This window comes from Dreissena polymorpha, chromosome 14 (genome assembly GCF_020536995.1).
Source record: "Dreissena polymorpha isolate Duluth1 chromosome 14, UMN_Dpol_1.0, whole genome shotgun sequence".
NCBI classification, from domain to species: Eukaryota; Metazoa; Mollusca; class Bivalvia; order Myida; family Dreissenidae; genus Dreissena; species Dreissena polymorpha.
Window position 1 is genome coordinate 2,748,674 of NC_068368.1, and position 20,001 is coordinate 2,768,674.

Genomic DNA, 20,001 nt, shown 5'->3' on the forward strand with positions numbered 1-20,001 from the left:
TGCTTTTTTTACATAAAAAATAATTTACACTGCTTTGTTTTGTTTACCTTTTTATCATTAATTCGGATGGCTTTTCTGGACGAAATGTGAATGAATTTTTGTAAAATTTTCGTACCGGTATGATGAAAATCATATCGCAATACAATATGCGGATTGCGTATTGCGATATATACCGATATACCGGTATATTGTTGCAGCCCTAAAAAATAGTATCCTTAATTGTTCTCATGGGCAGCTACATATATTGTGACAAACATGAAGTAGCTAAAATAACTTAAATTTTTCATTTTGTTTCTTGTATATCGTTTGTACAGGGTTCGTGAATTGTTACTGTATATTACTTGACTTGCTTGTATTTTGTTACTTTGAATACATGTTGTTAAGGTTGCATTATACTTTTTAACTTTTAAAGTAGCGCCTGTTCTGTTATGTAAGGGCCTGATTTATGATAATGGACCTAGAGGCTTTGTAAGCATGTATTAAACAACACTTGTTTGATCTGAATAATTTGTTAAATAAATGTAACACAATTTGTAATCTGATGTTATATTTTGATGAATTGTGAACAAAATAATGCATCGAAGAAACTAAGGCATTATGTTGATTTTTTGTTTTGTTTTAATCTAACCTTAAATTATGATTTATTTAAGCTGTGAGTATTGTATTCATTTAATACATGAATATTGTTTTTAGACCAGAAATTTCTTTTTCTATTCAGTGACCATGGTAAACGCTGGACAATTTTCCATGTTATACCAGGCATCCATGGAATATTAAACAAAGAAAAAACCTGGAACATTTTCCAGGGTTTTCCAGCCAGCATGGAAAAAATACCGTCCGAATACTCCATGTAATCTGGAAAACCCTGGAAAAAAATCCATGGTTTTCCAGATTACATGGAGTATTCGGACGGTATTTATTCCATGCTGGCTGGAAAACCCTGGAAATTGTTCCATGGTAATTATTCCAGGGAGCCTGGAAAACCATGGAAACTATTCCAGGCTATTTCCACATACCATGGACAATTTTCCACCCTTTTTTTTTAAATATTGACGCTGGAAAAGGCTGGAAACTTAGTCCGAATACTCCAGCCTCATATTTTCCATGGATTTCCATGGAAAACCCTGGACAAAGTACACCCGGGCAGTTTAGCGCACATAAAACTCACTTTTATTAGCAAAAACCAACTTCCGCTAAGAAAAACTCAGAAAAAACACAGTTTTATGTTGGTTTAAGTGTGTTTTGGTATGAAAGTGGGTTATTTTTTGACAAGGGTAAGACCTGATAACAAAAGACTAGTTCATTGGCATGTGATAAACATGGCCCATCTCCTGCAAGTGACACCCAAGTTACCCCTCCTGCCTACCACAATTTATTGTAATTGCCATTTATCGTGGACAAGTATTACAAACAAATCAGAAAATGACTGACTCATTTTTTTTCAAAATCATTAATTGGTGAATTTAAATGCTGCCCAAAAAGTGCATTTAAAAAAAAAAAGAAATTTTGTGTTGACGGTAAACAGTTTCACAGAAGTTCCATATTATTAACCAGATTTTAAACTTTAGCACTATTGTATTTTTTGGTTCCTTAATTTTTATGCAAAAAGTTTTGTCCACGTTTAAGCAAAATACAAAACTTGAAAGTTTTTCAATTTGACTTGAAAAGTATATTGTTTAGAGTGAAACGACATTAAAGCATGTTAACTCTCATGTGTGATCTTGCGTATGTGGGTATATGGATAAAGGTTTGTTTTTCCATATGACATTGTCTACTGCGCACTTTGAAAATGCTCAAGGCTAAAATTTTGAATTAAACTTAAATACATTTGAAACAACATGCGGGCAAAGGTACATTGGTTCAGTTAGTTTTTTTCGGACTCAAAATGATTTATTACCCCACAATTGCAAACAATAATATTGTGTTTTGGACTTATGTCTCACACATAAGTGGAATAGTGTAACTGTAAGCTTTATTTAACTTTATAATTGTACTAAGTTAAATCACCATTTGAATTTTTGCTGTTAACAACATATTTGAGACCCGGTCTTAGAAAAAGGCGCATAATGTATGTGCGTAAAGTGTCATCCCAGATTAGCCTGTGCAGACCGCACAGGCTAATCAGGGATGACACTTTCCGCTTTTATGGTATTTTTCGTTTAAAGGAAGTCTCTTCTACACGAAAATTCAGTTAAGGCGCAGGGGTTCTGAAATATTTTAAGAGTCTAATTGTCCACGGACAAGTTGGACCCACAAATTCACTTGTCCGTACCAAAGAAGTACTTGTCCGTACTTTTAAGATAGATAAAGGAAAAGGTCATTACTAATTAAGCAAATAATACAAGCATACACTTTTGTTAACTTTTATTTTAAATTATAAACATAGTTAACTAGAAAATTTAACAAAAAATACAAGCAAGATGTGCATATAATAAGATCACGTTTAAGTCACACATGATACTAGTCTTATTTATAAGACGCGCAAAGAATTTAGAGATACTTTTTATGTGGGCTAAATTCTTTGGAACTCCAAATATTACCAATATAAAAAGTAGCTTAATATTTGAGAGCGTAAACAAGTTCGACTAGCATGATACATGTACCATCACGGATATTTAATAATCTCAACATGACTACACAATTCACTTGAAATAAAATAATATTTAATAATCTCAACATGACTACACAATTCACTTGAAATAAAATAATCTCCGTTAATTATAAGTATATAAACATCCGCTAATAACAGAAACTCCTTACGAAGTTTACATTTACACACATCGGCAACGTTCCAAGCCAAGGAAAATCAATTAGCCAAGACTCAAAAAATTCTCGTTTCCGCTTGGCGTCGTGTGTTTATCATATTCAGACTTGGCTTTTCTCTTCTTTTCCGACGCCAAACTGATTTTATCATTGGTCTGATTAGCGTCATGGCTAGACGCTGAAGTGGTTTTATTATATAAAAATCGAATGCAGGTCGTTAGAACATGTATGCGGCCATTTGCAATGTACGAAAAGTGTTATCGTAAAATTCTTATGCATGATTGGCTGTTGCTATACACGTGTGCTGGTTTCTCTATTAAAACAGGGACATAGGTCCCTGATTAAAATTGTTTTCTTATGCGTGATTGGCTGTTGCTATATATACTCGTGGACTGGTTTACCACATTAAATAATTATTATCAGAAAATAACATACCTTTAGTAAAAAAGTGTGCTAGTCCGCAGATTAATCATAAGCTATTTATATAAACTTCGTTTTTTATTTTCGAAAAATATTGAAGTTTCGTTCTCGAAACAAATTTTACCACAGAAATTTTACTTGTCCCCGGACAAGCCAGCTTTCAAAAACTGCTTGCCTGGAAGGGTAAATTGACGACTCGGACAACTCGGACAGTATATTTCAGAACCCCTGAGGCGAAAAGTGTCGTCCCTGATTAGCCTGTGCATCTAGGATGACACTTTACGCACATGCATTAAGCCAAGTTTTCTCAGAACGCGACTTATATATATTGATTCGTTCTTTTTTAATACTAGTGAAGTTTTGAGACACTAGTGGATTGTTGGGGCATCCATGTCCAGCGGTTTTCAGCCTTATATAACAGGGGCCTATTAAAGGCCCCTTCCCAATTGAAAATTTCTTAAAAATTATGCAGTTTTCCCAAAAATCCTAACTTCGCTAGCTTTTTCATTTCCCAAAGCAGTAATTTAAGCGAGAATTCTTCCCAAAATGAGCAATTTCTTCCCAAAACCCATAGGCCTTTAAGGCCGTACAGATAACCACTTTCCCTTTCACTGTGCTTAGAAAGTGAAAACAATTTTACATAAAGGTCCATACAAACAGAAAATAAAACCTGAATTCTGAACTATCGCTTATCTTCTGAAATGGCGGACGCAAAAATGCTTGTACAGATGTGACGTCACAAACAGATGAGATAGGGGAATCAATGATATGCGAGATAGGATCATAAAAGTCAACAAAATCATCTTTTTTATGTTAAACTCAACACAAAACATTATTAACCCAATAATTTAATCAAATTTCAATGTAAATAGCGTTAAAATCTAAATATATTGACTTTGGATTTTTTTTTAAATTGACCTTTAACAAACTTAACTTTTTTTTAACATTGCAGGTAGGCGGGGCCATTATCGCCATCCCAATAGAGGTAAATTGTGCAACTGTGTTATATCTCACATTTACATAGATTTTCTTCATATTGACATGTTGTAGAATGTAACCATTTTTGAGCGAACTGAACTTCTCCCTTACCTTTACCACTTAGATACTTATTTATACGCATTTGTAGTCCCCTGTGAAAGTAAAATTATATTTAAGACCTTTCTTACTAAATTTCAAGTTTTAAAGGCTTCATTTCTAGGGCTGTAACAATACATTCGAATCTTTGAATTACTCGAAAACGGCTGTGGACAAATCGTTTTCGTATAGGTAAATACGAGTGATTTGATGCTCAAACATACACACAACAGATTAGCAGACGCAATTTCTTTTTTGTTTATCTTTACGACAATGATTGTGCAACTTATCAACAAACATGGAGCCTAGCAAAGGGAATGCTCATAGTTTCATACTATGTAATGTCATGTCAAGTTGCATAATTGTTCTACTCAAGGATTTTATTGGTACTAGTCATGTTCTCAAAACTAAGTTCAAAGTTTAAGCAGTTTTAGTCAGTGTTTTGTTATTTCAAAGTGTTATATTTTCAGTATGCAATTAATCAAATTGACAAATACTCATAGTTCATACTATATAATGTCCTGTCAAGTTGTCAGTATTACTTTTGTCCATTGAAATTCATATTCATGAATAAATATTCGTATTCCCAACCCTGTATTCGAGATACGTATCGTATTCGTCTCCTAGTGTATTCGTTACAGCCCTATTTATTTTCAACCTTTAGATACTGATGAGCAGCATACAGCATAAAACCTGAACAAACTGCTAGCGACTGGCTGTTCTGGTTTTATGCTGTTTGCACATAGCAATTTTCACTTTGCTTCTTATGGGGAAAAGGTTTAGTTGAATGGGATAATTGCAGCCCATTATGAGCTTTATTTTAAATGATGCTGAGGCATCATAAAACTTATGAATGCTTTTGTACCTATTCACATAAATCAATTTTGATGCATAGATTTTCAGTCGATGTTTAAATAAAGATTTCAAGAGAATAAAATATATTTTTTAATCTACAAGGCCTTATAATGTTGTTTTCTGTTCCAATAGGCCAAAGGTTGTCATGATAATATATCTCATGCACCTTGGCTCAGAAAACAAAGTTTACTATTATGCCCCCCTTTGTAGAAGAGGCGGTATATTGTTTTGCACATGTCGGTTGGTTGGTTGGTCCGTCAGTCCTTCCACCAGATGGTTTCCTGTTGATAACTCAAAAACGCTTAGGCCTAGGATCATGAAACTTCATAGGTACATTGATCATGACTGGCAGATGACCCCTATAGATTTTCAGGTCACTAGGTCAAAGGTCAAGGTCACAGTGACTCGAAATAGTAAAATGGTTTCCGGATGATAACTCAAGAATGCTTAGGCCTACAACCATGAAACTTAATAGGTACATAGATCATGACTGGCAGATGATTCCTATAGATTTTCAGGTCACTGGGTCAAAGGTCAAGGTCACAGTGACTTGAAACAGTAAAATGGTTTCCAGATGATAACTCAAGAACGCTTAAGCCTAGGATCATGAAACTTCAAAGGTACATTGATCATGACTCGCAGATTACCCCTATTGATTTTCAGGTCACTAGGTGAAAGTTCAAGGTCACAGTGACTCGAAACAGTAAAATGGTTTCGGGATGATAACTCAAGAATGCTAATGCCTAGGATCGTGAAACTTCATAGGAACATTGATCATGACTGGCAGATGACCCCTATTGATTTTCAGGTCACTAGGTCAAAGGTCAAGGTCACAGTGACTCAAAACAGTAAAATGGTTTCAGGATGATAACTCAAGAATGCTTACGTCGTGGATCATAAAACTTCATAGGTACATTGATCATGACTCGCAGATGACCCCTATTGATTTTCAGGTCACTAGGTCAAAGGTCAAGGTCACGGTGACTCGACACAGTAAAATGTTTTCCTGATGAATAATTAGGCCTAGAATCATGAAACTTCATAGGTATATTGATCATGACTGGCAGATGACCCCGATTGATTTTCAGAACACTTGCTTTGGAATGTTATCATGCATTTGCACATCTTTTTGAAAAGGGGTATGGCCTCTTCAAAAACATTGTGCCAAGGGGTGAAGCAGTTTTCCTTAAATGGTTATGGTGAAAAGCATTCTGGAAGTCACATTTGTACTCCAATACTCATGCAACTTGGTCAGATAACGTGTTCTTATTTATATCAGCTAAGTTAAAAATAGTCCTACTTAAACACATTGCTACCATGTCGCTTGACATTTTTCCTAATACCGGTAAGGCACTGGTGAAATCTTGTAGACAGTCTAAAAGTTATATTTTTAGTCCAATCATCATGAAACTTGCTAAAAAAATGTTTCTATAAATGATATCTAGGCCCATAAAATGCTTCTGGTCTGTTTAAAGGCTTTGCCACAAGCACTTGGCTAGGTTTTTATGCCCCTGAAGGAGGGCATATAGTGATCGGACCGTCTATCTGTCACACTTTGCATTTAGGTTTCTGCGTTTAGGTTTCCAAAAATGCTCATAACTTCTATGTCCCATCAGATAGCAACTTGATATTTGGCATGCATGTGTATCTCATGGAGCTGCACATTTTGAGTGGTAAAAATTCAAGGTCATCCTTCAAGGTCAAAGGTAAAAAAAACAAATCCAAGGGAAGTAAGAAGCTTCAAAGGGAGATAATTATCTGTACCTGCCAAATGATAAAAAACAATTAATAAATCAAAGCGGCGCAGTATGGGGCATTGTGTTTCTGACAAATCCTTGAAGAGGTTACGAAACAATGGTAAGTTATCTATTAAGCATATTTGCTAAATGTTTTGAGAGACCAGTAATATAGAGCTCTGGGCAGTCATATTCAGAAAAAAGTCCTTTTCTTTTGACATTTTGTAATATTTGATGATAATATAACGTCTGATATTTAAGTTTTCTAGAAAAAAATCATATATTAACAAACAAAAAACTTAGTATAAATATGATGATATGATATCATCCATATAGGAGGAAATCCACAGCAACAACTCCATAATCAGCAACTGCTGCAACCGCAAGGGCAGCAGCAACAGCAGCAACCGCAACAGCAATTACATCATCAGATTCATCCATGTAATTGAAATTTGTTCTTTTTAGTTTTAGTGATATGCATGGAAGTATAGATCCGCCATACATTTACCACATTACCAAATAAGATTTGCGTATCATGTTATTTATGCTGTATCTTAATAGCGTTTAGAGAATCATATTATTCAATACAAATCATTTAATCATTCAATACAAATAAGCAGATGATGTATTGTTCATTACCAGCTCATTCTGGAGGAAATCAGAATCATCATCAGATGTTTCCTGAACAACAACGGCAGAGACAACTGGCTCAGCAGCAGCAACAGATTCAGCCATGTATTTTAAACCGTTATTTTAGTGTTGTGATTTATATGGTTACTAAGATCTGCCATGCAATAAGCACAAAGTTTTGTGGAAAACAAATCTGTAAATAAAAAAAATATTTTTTTTTAATGTATCTTGATCATGATGTTTTTCCATGTAATATATTCATCTGCTTAACAAACATCTGGCCTGCTAGTGTCCCAAACTGAAACCATGGTTTCAGTAAATAAAACTTACTTTGAGTAGTAAGCAGAATATTAACATTACATGTACGTTAAAATTTGCATAATTGCGTTATACAAATACAAATAAAAACTTTGGGGGCAAATGCAGGATTATGCAAAATTTGCATAACAGACAAATAATTTCAAACAGATTTTACCCTACTGTCCCTTTCATGGATGTGTATTGTGCTAGAATATGCCTCTTATGCTCTAGATCAAGGTCACAATAAGCATCCGAAGGTCAATTTTTGTCAGAAATAGAACTTCTCTGTTCATATATAGTATTGTTTTTTTCAGCACATATATAATCACCTTTTTTTCTTTAGTAAACAATTCTATAGCAATTCTTAAAACTGATATCTTAGAAAGCAATCATATTATTCAATAAAAATTGTTGAATCATTTAATACAAATAAGCAGATGATATTTTGTTCATTACCAGCTGATTCTGGAGGAAATCATCAGATGTCTCAAGACCGACAACAGCAGAGACAACAACTCGCTCAGCAGTTTGAAGAACGACAACGGCGGAGACAACAACTCGCTCAGCAGCAGCAACAGATTGAACCATGTATTTTAAACTGTTATTTAAGTGTTTGTGATATCTATGGTTACTAAGATCTGCCATACGATAACCACAAAGTTTTGTGGGAAACAAATCTGTAAAAAAAAAAAATCATGTTATTTTTACCGTATCTTGATGTTTTTCCATGTTATATATTCATCAGCTTAATAAAATACTGGCCTGCTTGTGACCTAAACTCAGAAACCAAGGTTTCAGTAAATAAAACTTTAAGTTAAGTAAGCTGAATATGAACATGTTATAATTTACTTTAGATTTTAATTATCGTCAACAATATCACATTTTTCGTAACGATGGAGACCTTGGTCACAAATTAAATGGTAACAAGAATATTAATGGTAATGTGTTTTGATTTACCTAAGCAGAAACTTTTCATTATAAATTTCACATTGTTACAAAATAATGCGGAATACCTTGGGAAAAAAATCATTGATGAATACAGAAATGATTATGTACAAGTTTGCTTTGCATGATAAATAAAATCATTTTTAAAGTTTGAGAACTTTAGAATACTAAATTTATAAAAACTTAATATTTTGATTGCAATAAAATTTTTATTTGCAAACAATAATTCTTGACTAGTGATAGGAATATCATCTTGTTAATATGTGTATCAGCAAGAAAATGCTAAGCGCTTCGGGCAAAATTAACATGTCAAACGCAGTCAGCACAGGCTAATCAGGGACGACACTTTCTGCTTGCATGATTTATTTCATTTCAATATAGTCTCTTCTTAGCAAAAATTAAGATCAGGCGGAAATTGTCGTCCCTGATTAGCCTGTGTGGACTTTTAATCTTGTTAATGTGTGTATAAGCAAGAAAATGCAAAGCACTTCCCGCAAAATGTACAGGTCAAATGCAATCCGAACAGGCTAATCAGGGACGACACTTTCTGCCTGTTTATAAAAAGAGTCTGTTTATAAATTAAAAATTTCATAAAGCGCAGTGTTGTCTCTGATTAGCCTGTGCTGACTTCACAGGCTAATCTGGTACTTCACTTTAGAAACTTGCATTAAACCCCCTTTTCACAGAGCTTGGCCAATATATAATTCAAAGATCTTGTTCAAGAAATAACAATCTAGTCGCTCCTGTTCACTTTTACGGAATTAGGAATATTCATAAACAGTTAAATTGATTGTATACAACTCTGATTGTATATTAATCAACCATTTTAGTAATAATAAGAATTTATAAGTTTTTTTTATGACAGTTCTATGCAACTAAAAATGCTAGTATATTTAATTAATAAGTTTATGACATGTCCATTTCATTTACACTGCTTTACGAAATTCAATTATGAAAATGCGAAAAACAAGAATGAAAAACAAGTAAAGTGATGATCAATGTGACATATTTTTGGCTGCATTCACATGTTAATTTATTTTATGTCATGTTCACAACCAATTTTGGTGTCAGATAAGAGCCCTTAGTTCCAGTAGTTTTAAGCCATTTTATTTCCCTTTGCACTGCCTTTGAGCTGTGCTCTGTGAAAATGGGGTTAAATGCATGTGCGTAAAGTGTTGTCCCAGATTAGCCTGTACAGTCCGTACATGCCAATCAGGGACGACACTTTCAGCCTTAACTGGATTTTTGCTAAGAAGAGACTTTTTAACACGTTACCACTTACATGCGTATTTTCACGCATTTGTAGTCCCTAAGAAAGTTATATTTAATTTAATACCTTTCTTACTAGATTCAAGTTGTTAAGGCTTCATCTCCAAACCTTAGTTACTGATGAGCAGCAAACAGCATAAAACCTGAACAGACTGCGAGTTACTTGCAGGCTGTTCTGGTTTTATGCTGTTTAAAAAAGCCATTTTCACTTTGCTTCTTGCACGGGAAAGTGTTAAACCAAAAATGCCATAAAAGCTGAAAGTGTCGTCCCTGTTTAGCCTGTGCGAACTGCACAGGCTTATATGGGACAGCACTTTATGCATATGCATTTAACCCCATTTTCCACAGAGCACAGCCCAGTTATATTGTTATACAAGGCATGTTAGGGAGTTTTCATCAGCTTTTAAACGATATTCTTGTTCATCATGTACACGGTTTGTAAAGAAGGATTTTTTGACACTGAACTTATATTGACAAAACTAAATTTATTGAACAGAAAAAATGATAAAGAAATGTAATTGTTCATTTTAGTTCATTCTATACTGTTAATGAGCCGTATTCTGTAAAAAGGGGATTATGGCATGTGTGTAAAATGTCGTCCCAGATTAGCCTGTGCAGTCCACACAGATTAATCAGGGATGACACTTTCGGCATAAACTTGATTTTTGCTAAGAAGAGACTTTCTTTTAATGAAAAATATCATAAAAGCGGAATGTGAAAACAAATAATTAGTATATCATAAATTATTATTTGTTTAGCCCTGGTTCTCATGCATATGCTGAATAGTATTTGTACAGAAAATGTCATAATGTTAATTCTATTTTCAGCCTCCCAAACAGCAGCTGGACCTGGCAGCCCAGAACATCACCATGGCAATCAAGGTAGGTGTTTCTGCACTGTGCCTCTGTTTCACATGGTGTGTGCCAACCAGGGTTGGCATATTGACCGGTCAATTGAGTATTGACCGGGCCGGCGGTCAATACCCGGTTAAAACCGGTCAATACTGGTCAATACTGGTCATTACTGGTCAATACTGGTCGATTCAAAATTGTAGCATTTAAACATTACAAAGGAGCCATTTTATATTAAATCAATAATTATTCTGTAATTGATAAACTTTTTGCTGAGTTATTTTTTGTAAAAAAAATCTTTAAAGCTGTAAAAAGTTACTTCTTTATTATTTACGGAAACAGCCTCAAATACATAAGGACTAAGGCAATATCTTTATCTCAGTGTATCACATCTGTTACTAAAGTACTATTGTAGGTACCATTGCATTTCACTTATCTATTGATATATCTATTTGATAAGCAGATGGACAAACAGAACTCTTGTGTATTCTAGGGTTATAAATCTGGCCTCTTAGTTGGTAATAAAATGCATGCAGTGTTATGTCTCTGATATTGACAATTAAGCAAATCTGCCCTTCGGCTATTTCATATCACTCACACAAAAGAAGATTACATTGTACTTACTATTAATTTAATAGTTACTTCTAACTTGTTTCCTTTCTGTATTAAGAGGGTTTTTTTTCCTTTTCATATTAAAAAGTTCAATTGGTATTCAAATGAATAAACAATCAAAGTTCTTGATTTTGCCAACAAATTATGTTTTCCAATTGTGGGTCTACTCTTCTTTTCAATTATTTTTTTCTTTTAATAATTATTTCTTATTATACTTTTATATTCTTATATCAATAAAAAAAGTTTTTTACACTATTTTGTTTAAAAAGTATTTAAATAAATCAATGCAAGAATACATGACAAGTAAGGATTGTGTCAAAAAGGTGCCATTTAAGGCCCTATTATCAGTTTTGGGTGCCCCAACCTGTATAGGTGAGAAGACTGTTAGAAGACTGTGGGGACAGTGGGGTATGAGGAACAACGCATACACAGTAATTTACAGGTTCTTGTTGAATCAAGCACAGAATTATCTGAGCATCATAATTCATTAGAATTGAAAAAAAGTTCAATCGACCAGAAAAATCCAATTGACCAACTTTGACTTATTTGCAAAATTTTGAGAGATTGGCCTACAAATTGCATGAACAGGTATAAAATAGTGGGTATTAATAGCTTAAGACATTATTTGCAACATGTCTGTTTAATTTATATTATCAATATTGTTTAATTAGGCATGGAATATAAATTAAAATTGGGGGTAAAGTTCAATTGACCAGTATTGACCAGTAATGACCACATCGGGAGTATTGACCGGGGCGGTTTTAACCGGTAAAAACCGCCGGTTAAAACCGGGGGCGGTCGATTGGTGCCAACCCTGGTGCCAACCTGTAAACTGTATCAAACATAGACATGTGTAAACCAATATATGGTAGGGATATAGAGCATGCCCATATCTTTGCATGCCGTGTACACAAAAATAAGTGCATATTCCATATATGGATATAGTCAAAGGAAATGTTTGTGTCCTGCCCATTTCTTTATTCTACATCTTTTATTTTAGAACAATTGACACAAGTTATTCCCATATTAATTTGATGTGATACATGCGAAACCATTTTGGTTAAAGGGCTAATTTAACCACGATAATATTTCAAGCCATATTCATATTATTAATGGATATAGTAAAAGCACATGTAGAAACTTGTAGTACATAACATTATAGAGAATTAATTGTTGGATTTTAAAATAAATTGGCATAAATGATCATCATACAAAGACAACAGTTTTCATTTGAAGTCATCCTGCTCTCGTAATGCTCAAGGTCACAGATCAAGGTCACAGAGGTCACTAGAAGCTTGTGCATATTTCTTCAATGGAAATAGAGATAGATAATTTACATGTAAGGCCAGAAACTTTATTGTTCATGATTGGATTTTAAATAAACTGGCACACATTATCACCACATCAAGTCCATGTGATACATACAAAACCATGGCACTTTAATGTCAAGGTTGTATTGGATATTGATGTGTTTGCAAACCATATTGGTACAAGAGTTCCGCGGTCGGAGATGACCGCATTGAAGCCGGATTTTTGATTTAAATGACAGGAAAGTACCTTTCGTGTTTTTGTCAATGCAATACTTAAATTACTGAAATATTGTTCAAAGGTCAAAATGAAATGTAAGTACTTTTCAAGGCATGAGCAAACCTTGTGTTATGTTTTGAATGCATGCATATACATGAACAACAATAACATTTAAGGTCACAAATATGAACTTGAATTGACAATTAGGAAAGTTTGATCTCAATTTTTTTATTAGCAAATTAGTAACATATTGTTTGAAGTTTCCATCAATTTCATTTTCAAATGTAAGAAAATAAACTTAGATGAAATAATACTATTTATTGTTTTGCTTTCACATACCTACACAGAAATCCAGACAGCCTTATGATCACTCCAAAAGGTTTCTATCACACCAGTTCTAGCAGATAGATTGGACACATAAATATGATCCAAGCTTGAATGATAGTCTGTGGTTTCACTAAGCTACTAGTTCTGGCCAACCTTCATATCAAGTTTGAAGACTCTAGGTCTAAGCATACCAAAGTATTAACAACTTTAACATATTTACATCCAAGGTCACAGTGACCTCGACCTTCAAATGAATGACCTTGAAATGACCAGTGGTCATCTAAGTGTGCTTGCAAACCTTTACGTCAAGTTTGAGATTCTAGGTCCAAGCTTACCAAAGTAACAACAATTTTAACATTTTAACATTTAAGTTCACAGTGACCTTGACCTTCAAATGAATGACATTGAAATGAATGACCTTGAAATGACCAGTGGTCATCTAAGTGTGCTTGCAAACCTTTACGTCAAGTTTGAGATTCTAGGTCCAAGCATACCAAAGTTATAACAATTTTAACATTTTAACATTGAAGGTCACAGTGACCTTGACCTTCAAATGAATGACATTGAAATGAGCAGTGGTGATCTTCTAGTACTGGCCAACCTTTATGTCAAGTTTGAAGACTCTAGGTACAAGCATACCAAAGTTATAACATGGAATAAGAACTTTAACATTTTTACCTACCAAAGTTATAAGAACTTTAACATTTTTACATTCAAGGTCACAGTGACCTTGACCTTAGAATGAATGACCTTGAAATGACCAGTGGTCATCTAAGTGTGCTTGCAAACCTTCATGTCAAGTTTGAAGACTCTATGTCCAAGCATACCAAAGTTATAACAATTTTAACATTTTAACATTTAAGGTCACAGTGACCTTGACCTTCAAATGAATGACATTGAAATGACCAGTGGTCATCTTCTAGTACTGGCCAATCTTTATTTCAAGTTTGAAGACTCTAGGTACAAGCATACCAAAGTTATAACATGAAATAAGAACTTTAACATTTTTACATTCAAGGTCACAGTGACCTTGACCTTCAAATGAATGACCTTGAAATGTCCAGTGGTTACTTACTAGTTCTGGCCAACCTTCATGTCAAGTTTCAAGACTCTAGGTCCAAGCATACCAAAGTTATAACAACTTTAACATTTTTACATTCAAGGTCACAGTGACCTTGACCTTCAAATGAATGACCTTGAAATGTCCAGTGGTTACTTACTAGTTCTGGCCAACCTTCATGTCAAGTTTCAAGACTCTAGGTCCAAGCATACCAAAGTTATAACAACTTTAACATTTTTATATTGAAGGTCACAGTGACCTTCACCTTCAAATGAATGACCTTGAAATGACCAGTGGTCATCTGTTAATCCTGGCCAACCTTCATGTCAAGTTTGAAGACTCTAGGTCCAAGCATACCAAAGTTATACCATGAAATAAGAACTTTAACATTTTTACATTCAAGGTCACAGTGACCTTGACCTTCAAATGAATGACCTTGAAATGACCAGTGGTTACTAACTAGTTATGGCCAACCTTCATGTCAAGTTTCAAGACTCTAGGTCCAAGCATACCAAAGTTATAAGAACTTTAACATTTTTTATATTGAAGGTCACAGTGACCTTGACCTTCAAATGAATGACCTTGAAATGACCAGTGGTCATCTGTTAATCCTGGCCAACCTTCATGTCAAGTTTGAAGACTCTAGGTCCAAGCATACCAAAGTTATACCATGAAATAAGAACTTTAACATTTTCGAGCACGCCGCCACCCCGCCCGCCCGCCCGCCCGACAACATCAATCTATAAGCCGAGATTTTTTCGAAAAAAATCCGGCTAAAAATGTATGAAATTAATGAACGTACAAGTTGTTGTCCATAACTTTATAGTGCATAACTGGAATTCAAAATAAACTGGCACAGTTGATCACAATACAAAGACAACAGTTTTATGTAAAATCATCCTGCTCACTTAAAGCTTAAGGTCAAAGTGGACACTTGAAGCTTGTGTATATTTTTACATTTAGATAGATAAAGACCATGTTAATCTAACGTTATTGTGCATGATTTGATTTCAAAAATATATTGGCACAAATGATAAACATTACAAGATGACTTGTCACTCCAATTAAATGTAACTTGCTAAAAGGTCATGGTTACATGGACACTTGAAGTTTGCATCTTTTCTTTATTCGTATAAAGAGACAGAACATGTCTCCAGGTCCCTTACTTCATTGTACAAGATGGGAATATAACATAAATTTACAACAATAATCATCATATGTAGACGTTGCGTCGAGCGCAAGAACCCGCCTAGTATGCCATGGCCTATGGCACACTTTTCTTTCAAAGGTCAAATTGTGTCAGGTATATGATTGTTTATGCATAGAGAAAATTAAAGTTAATTTGGTAAAATATTCCACATTCTGTACACTCTTGTACAGCTGGTCTTAAAACTGATGTACAACTATTTGAAGCTAGGTTATTTTTAGTGAAATAACTTGAGTTATTGGTTAACTTTAGAATTTAATTATCATCAACAATATCACATTATTTGTATAGATGGAGACCTTGGTCACAAATTAAATGGTAACAAGAATATTAATGGTAATGTGTTTTGATTAACCTAATATAACTTTGTGGTTATTTCGCTACTTAACCACACAGGAGGAAGATAACTCAAGACTGTCTAGTTTTACATTTCCATATAATTAGAATATTTGATTCACATATAACTCAAGAGCATCAAACGTCAAGGCTCCGATCTGTAAAATATACAAATACACATATTAAGACATATGATTAATAATAATTACTATATTATTATAAATATCCTTGAATTAATAATAACATTTATAATATGTCTTGTTCTAGTGGCTTTACAATTGCACCTGAACCTTAAACATTAGTTTACAATACAAATAATAACAAACATACAAAGCAACAAACATATATCACATGACAAGAACATTACATAGTACACAACACACAGTTTTAATTACCAATTTGTGGAACTGAATGGAGTTCACTCCCTTGCTCCTTCTTCCCACGCTTTCTGTGACTGCTGCAAGTTAATCATGCACAAACATTATTAAGTGCATTTATTAGTAATGAGTTAAAACAATTCAAGATATTAAAATATCAAAAGAAAGAAATGTATCCATTGTGCAACCATTTCAACAACCGCGAAAATATATGACTCAACATTAACAACATGTCAAATCCTTCTTTAAATACAAATGAAACAGTAACAATGGATTGAATGCAGTTAAATACAACCAAATACAACATACTAACCAGTAGAAGTCCTAATTAACCATGTATTACTCAAAATATTACACGAAGAAAACCGCTGTCTTTGTCCAACAGTTTCCCTCCAAAGACTGACAAAACCATTCCCAATAGTAAGAGAACTGACCACAAGAAATAGGTTACACATAAGTAAAATAGGGTTAAAAACCACTCGGGTACACTAAGCAGAAACTTTTCATTATAAATTTCACATTGTTACAAAATAATGCAGAATGCCTTGGGGAAAAAATGTTTGATGAATACATAAATGTACATAAATGATTATGTACAAAATTACTTTGCATTATAAATAAAATCATTTTTTAAGTTTGAGAACTTAACAATACTAAATTTATAAAAACTAAATATTTTGATTGCAATAACATTTTTTTTTAACCCAGCTGCATTTGATTGCATTCAAGAATGAGTCAATGTTCGTTAATTGGATACCTCCATTTTCTACAGATTGAATTAGCTGAGTTCTTTTTATTTTATCAGGCTTACCGTCCCATATGAAATTAAATATTGCTGATTTTATATCGTTAATAACATCAATTGGTGGATTTGGGAGAACTGTAAATACATATATTAACTTAGGAAGTGCAAACGTTTTCAATACTGTGTTTTTTCCAATAAGTGTAAGTTTACGATGATGCCATGATTTTAAGCAGTTTTTAAAATTCTGTAATTTAGGTAGTATGTTTTTTAGAACTGTATCCTTTTCATTATTTGTGAAAGTAATTCCTAACGTTGTGGCTTCATCGGATGTCCAATTAAATTTCATTTCTTTATTATATTGAACATTACTTTGTTTTAATTTACCTACTCGTAGCACAGTACATTTACTTTTGTTTAGTTTAAGACCCGATGTCATTCCGTAAAGGGTTAGCGACTCTATAAGGTTATGGAAAGAATCGTAATTGTCATTTAAAAAATAAGTTGCATCGTCAGCAAATAGGGATTGTTTGATTTCTTCGTCAGGTTCTAGTGATATGCCTTTTATGTGTTTATTTGATTGGATGTGATGTGATAGATACTCGATGCAAATAATAAATAGGGATGATGAGAGTGGACATCCTTGTCGAACCCCTCGTTCGATATTAAAACTGTTTGAAAAGAAGCCATTGTTAATGATTATACTGTTAATATCGGTATAGAATAGTTTGACCCATTGTATGAGACTTTCACCAAAGTTCATATTTTCTAAGCAAGAGAACATAAATGAATGATCAAGCGAATCGAATGCCTTTTCAAAGTCTGCAAAGAATATTAGACCAGGATTATTTGAATTGTTGAAATAGTTTATGCATTCTTGGATAAGACGAACGTTTTCACCAATGTAACGTCCTTTTATGAAACCAGATTGAGATTTTGAAATGATTGATGGTAATATTTTTTTTATTCTGTTTGCTATACTTTTAGTTGCAATTTTATAATCATTGTTAAGTAAACTTATCGGGCGCCAGTTTGATAATGATTCTAAGTTTTTTCCAGGTTTTGGAATAAGTGATATAATACCTTGTTTTTGTAGCGTAGTTAAGTTTTCGTTGTTAAATGAATAGTTTAGTGAATTAATTAGATGTGTTTTTATATCATTCCAGAATATTTTATAAAATTCGATTGTGATGCCATCAGATCCTGGGCTTTTGTTATTCTGCATTTCTTTTAGGGCTAATCCACATTCATATTCATTAAGCAATCCGTCGCACAGTTGTTTTTCCTCCTGGTTTAAAGCGTGATGTGTATTTTTAAAAAGGGTGTTATTTTCAACATTTTTTCTTTTATAGAGGGTTTCGAAAAATAAACGTTGTTCTTCTAGTATTTGAGTTCTGTTTGTTATATCTTTGCCATTGACTACTAATTTGTGTACAGTTTTTTGTTCACTTCTACGTTTTTCAATGTTTGCGAAATATTTTGTATTTTTTTCATTGTGTTCAACATGCTGTGCACGCGCTCTTAGTATTATTCCATTGAGATGTGTATGATAGATTCCATCTAATATTTGTTTTTTTAATGTTATTTCATTTTCAATGTCGGTGGTATCATTTGTGTTTGTTTGATGCAATTGTTTTTCAAGTGTTTCAATGGTTTTGATGGTGTCAGTTTCAAGTTTGTGTGTTTCTTTTTGTTTAAATGATGTGTATCTAATTGTTGTGTTACGTATATTTCCTTTAATTACTTCCCATAAGGTGTTTGGGTTTGCATCTTTATTATTTTGAACTGTATTTAATATTTCCTGTTTTATTTGTGTTTGATATTGTGCATCTAATAAAATGCTGTTGTTAATTTTAAAGTATCCTGGGCCTCTTTCAGGTTGTATATTGTGGAGTTTAAGTTCAACTAGAGAGTGGTCAGTCATAAATCCTGGTTTTATGTTACATGTGTCAATAATGTTGCAAAGAGATTCAGATATTAAAAAATAGTCTAATCTACAAAATATTGTTGGTTTTGTGTTTGAGTGCCAGGTGAATTTGCTTTCGTTTGGGTATACTGTACGCCAGATATCTATCATATTGTAGGTTATAATTATGTTATTTAAAATGTTTCTATTTTTAGTATGAGTATAAAGGTTTCCATTCTTTTTATCCAATAATGGGTTCAGGACAGTATTAAAATCACCACCGATTATAATATTTTTTTCTTTGTTATTAATTATAAAGGATTGTAATGTTTCGTAAAATGTGGAGTCGTCTATGTTAGGGCCGTAGACGTTGATTAGTGTTATTTGTGTTTCGTGTATTTTGATATCTATACTTGCTTGTCTACCAATTATTATTTCCTTAAAGTTATCGACTGTGACCCCTATATTATTTTTTATCAGAAAGGCAATACCTTGTTTATTAGTATGTTCTCCACTGAGATAGATTTCTCCGTCCCATTCATCTTTTAAGGTTTGTGCTAAAGTAGCAGGGTTGTCATTATAATTGTAAACAAAGGATTATTTTGGAATAGTAACCGATTGGGCTGGGGGTCAAGGGGCCGCCTAGGCCCCCTTGTAGGTCCAGGGCAAGGCCCTGTTAGGGGGTCAGGGGGACATTTTAGGGACAAAATACTGCTATTCTCAGAGCATAAAAAAGTTAAAATGATGTCTAAAAAGAACAGAAAATTTTAAGATTTTCACATTATTAGTATACTGTACAATGTAAAAACATATTATATTGATAGATCTTTGCATGTTTCAATTCTATCAATTACCCGATAATCCAGTATTATTACGATTTCTTTTTTTTCAAAAACAAATTACGGCCAATATTGACGATGAATGTCGTCCGCCATTTAACGCAAGTGCATATACAAATTTAATTGTGGGATTGGGGAATTCCAGTTGAACATGAGTGAATCACGTGACGCGATTTGAGAACAATGAGAACCGTTTTATATTTAGTAATTACGACAAATCAACGA

At 33.5% G+C, this 20,001-nt stretch overlaps 1 protein-coding gene and 1 long non-coding RNA gene across 3 annotated transcripts in view; one reads left to right on the forward strand and one right to left on the reverse strand.

Annotated features, from left to right (window-relative positions):
* LOC127857757 (uncharacterized) overlaps positions 1-20,001 on the forward strand; it is a 54,037-nt gene that overhangs the window by 14,091 nt on the left and 19,945 nt on the right. Inside the window, exons 2-6 of one of the 2 annotated variants that reach the window (XM_052394415.1) lie at positions 4,136-4,168; positions 7,185-7,289; positions 7,491-7,583; positions 8,238-8,366; positions 10,820-10,873. In XM_052394415.1, the coding sequence (XP_052250375.1) occupies positions 4,136-4,168; positions 7,185-7,289; positions 7,491-7,583; positions 8,238-8,366; positions 10,820-10,873 (414 nt within the window). The remainder of the gene's footprint in view (positions 1-4,135; positions 4,169-7,184; positions 7,290-7,490; positions 7,584-8,237; positions 8,367-10,819; positions 10,874-20,001) is intronic. The other variant, XM_052394416.1, reaches the window with a different exon arrangement.
* LOC127857758 (uncharacterized) lies at positions 15,996-16,774 on the reverse strand. Its single transcript, XR_008038618.1, has 3 exons — positions 16,603-16,774; positions 16,308-16,369; positions 15,996-16,070 (listed from the first exon to the last, which is right to left on the reverse strand). It is a non-coding gene; the product is annotated as an uncharacterized LOC127857758 (long non-coding RNA).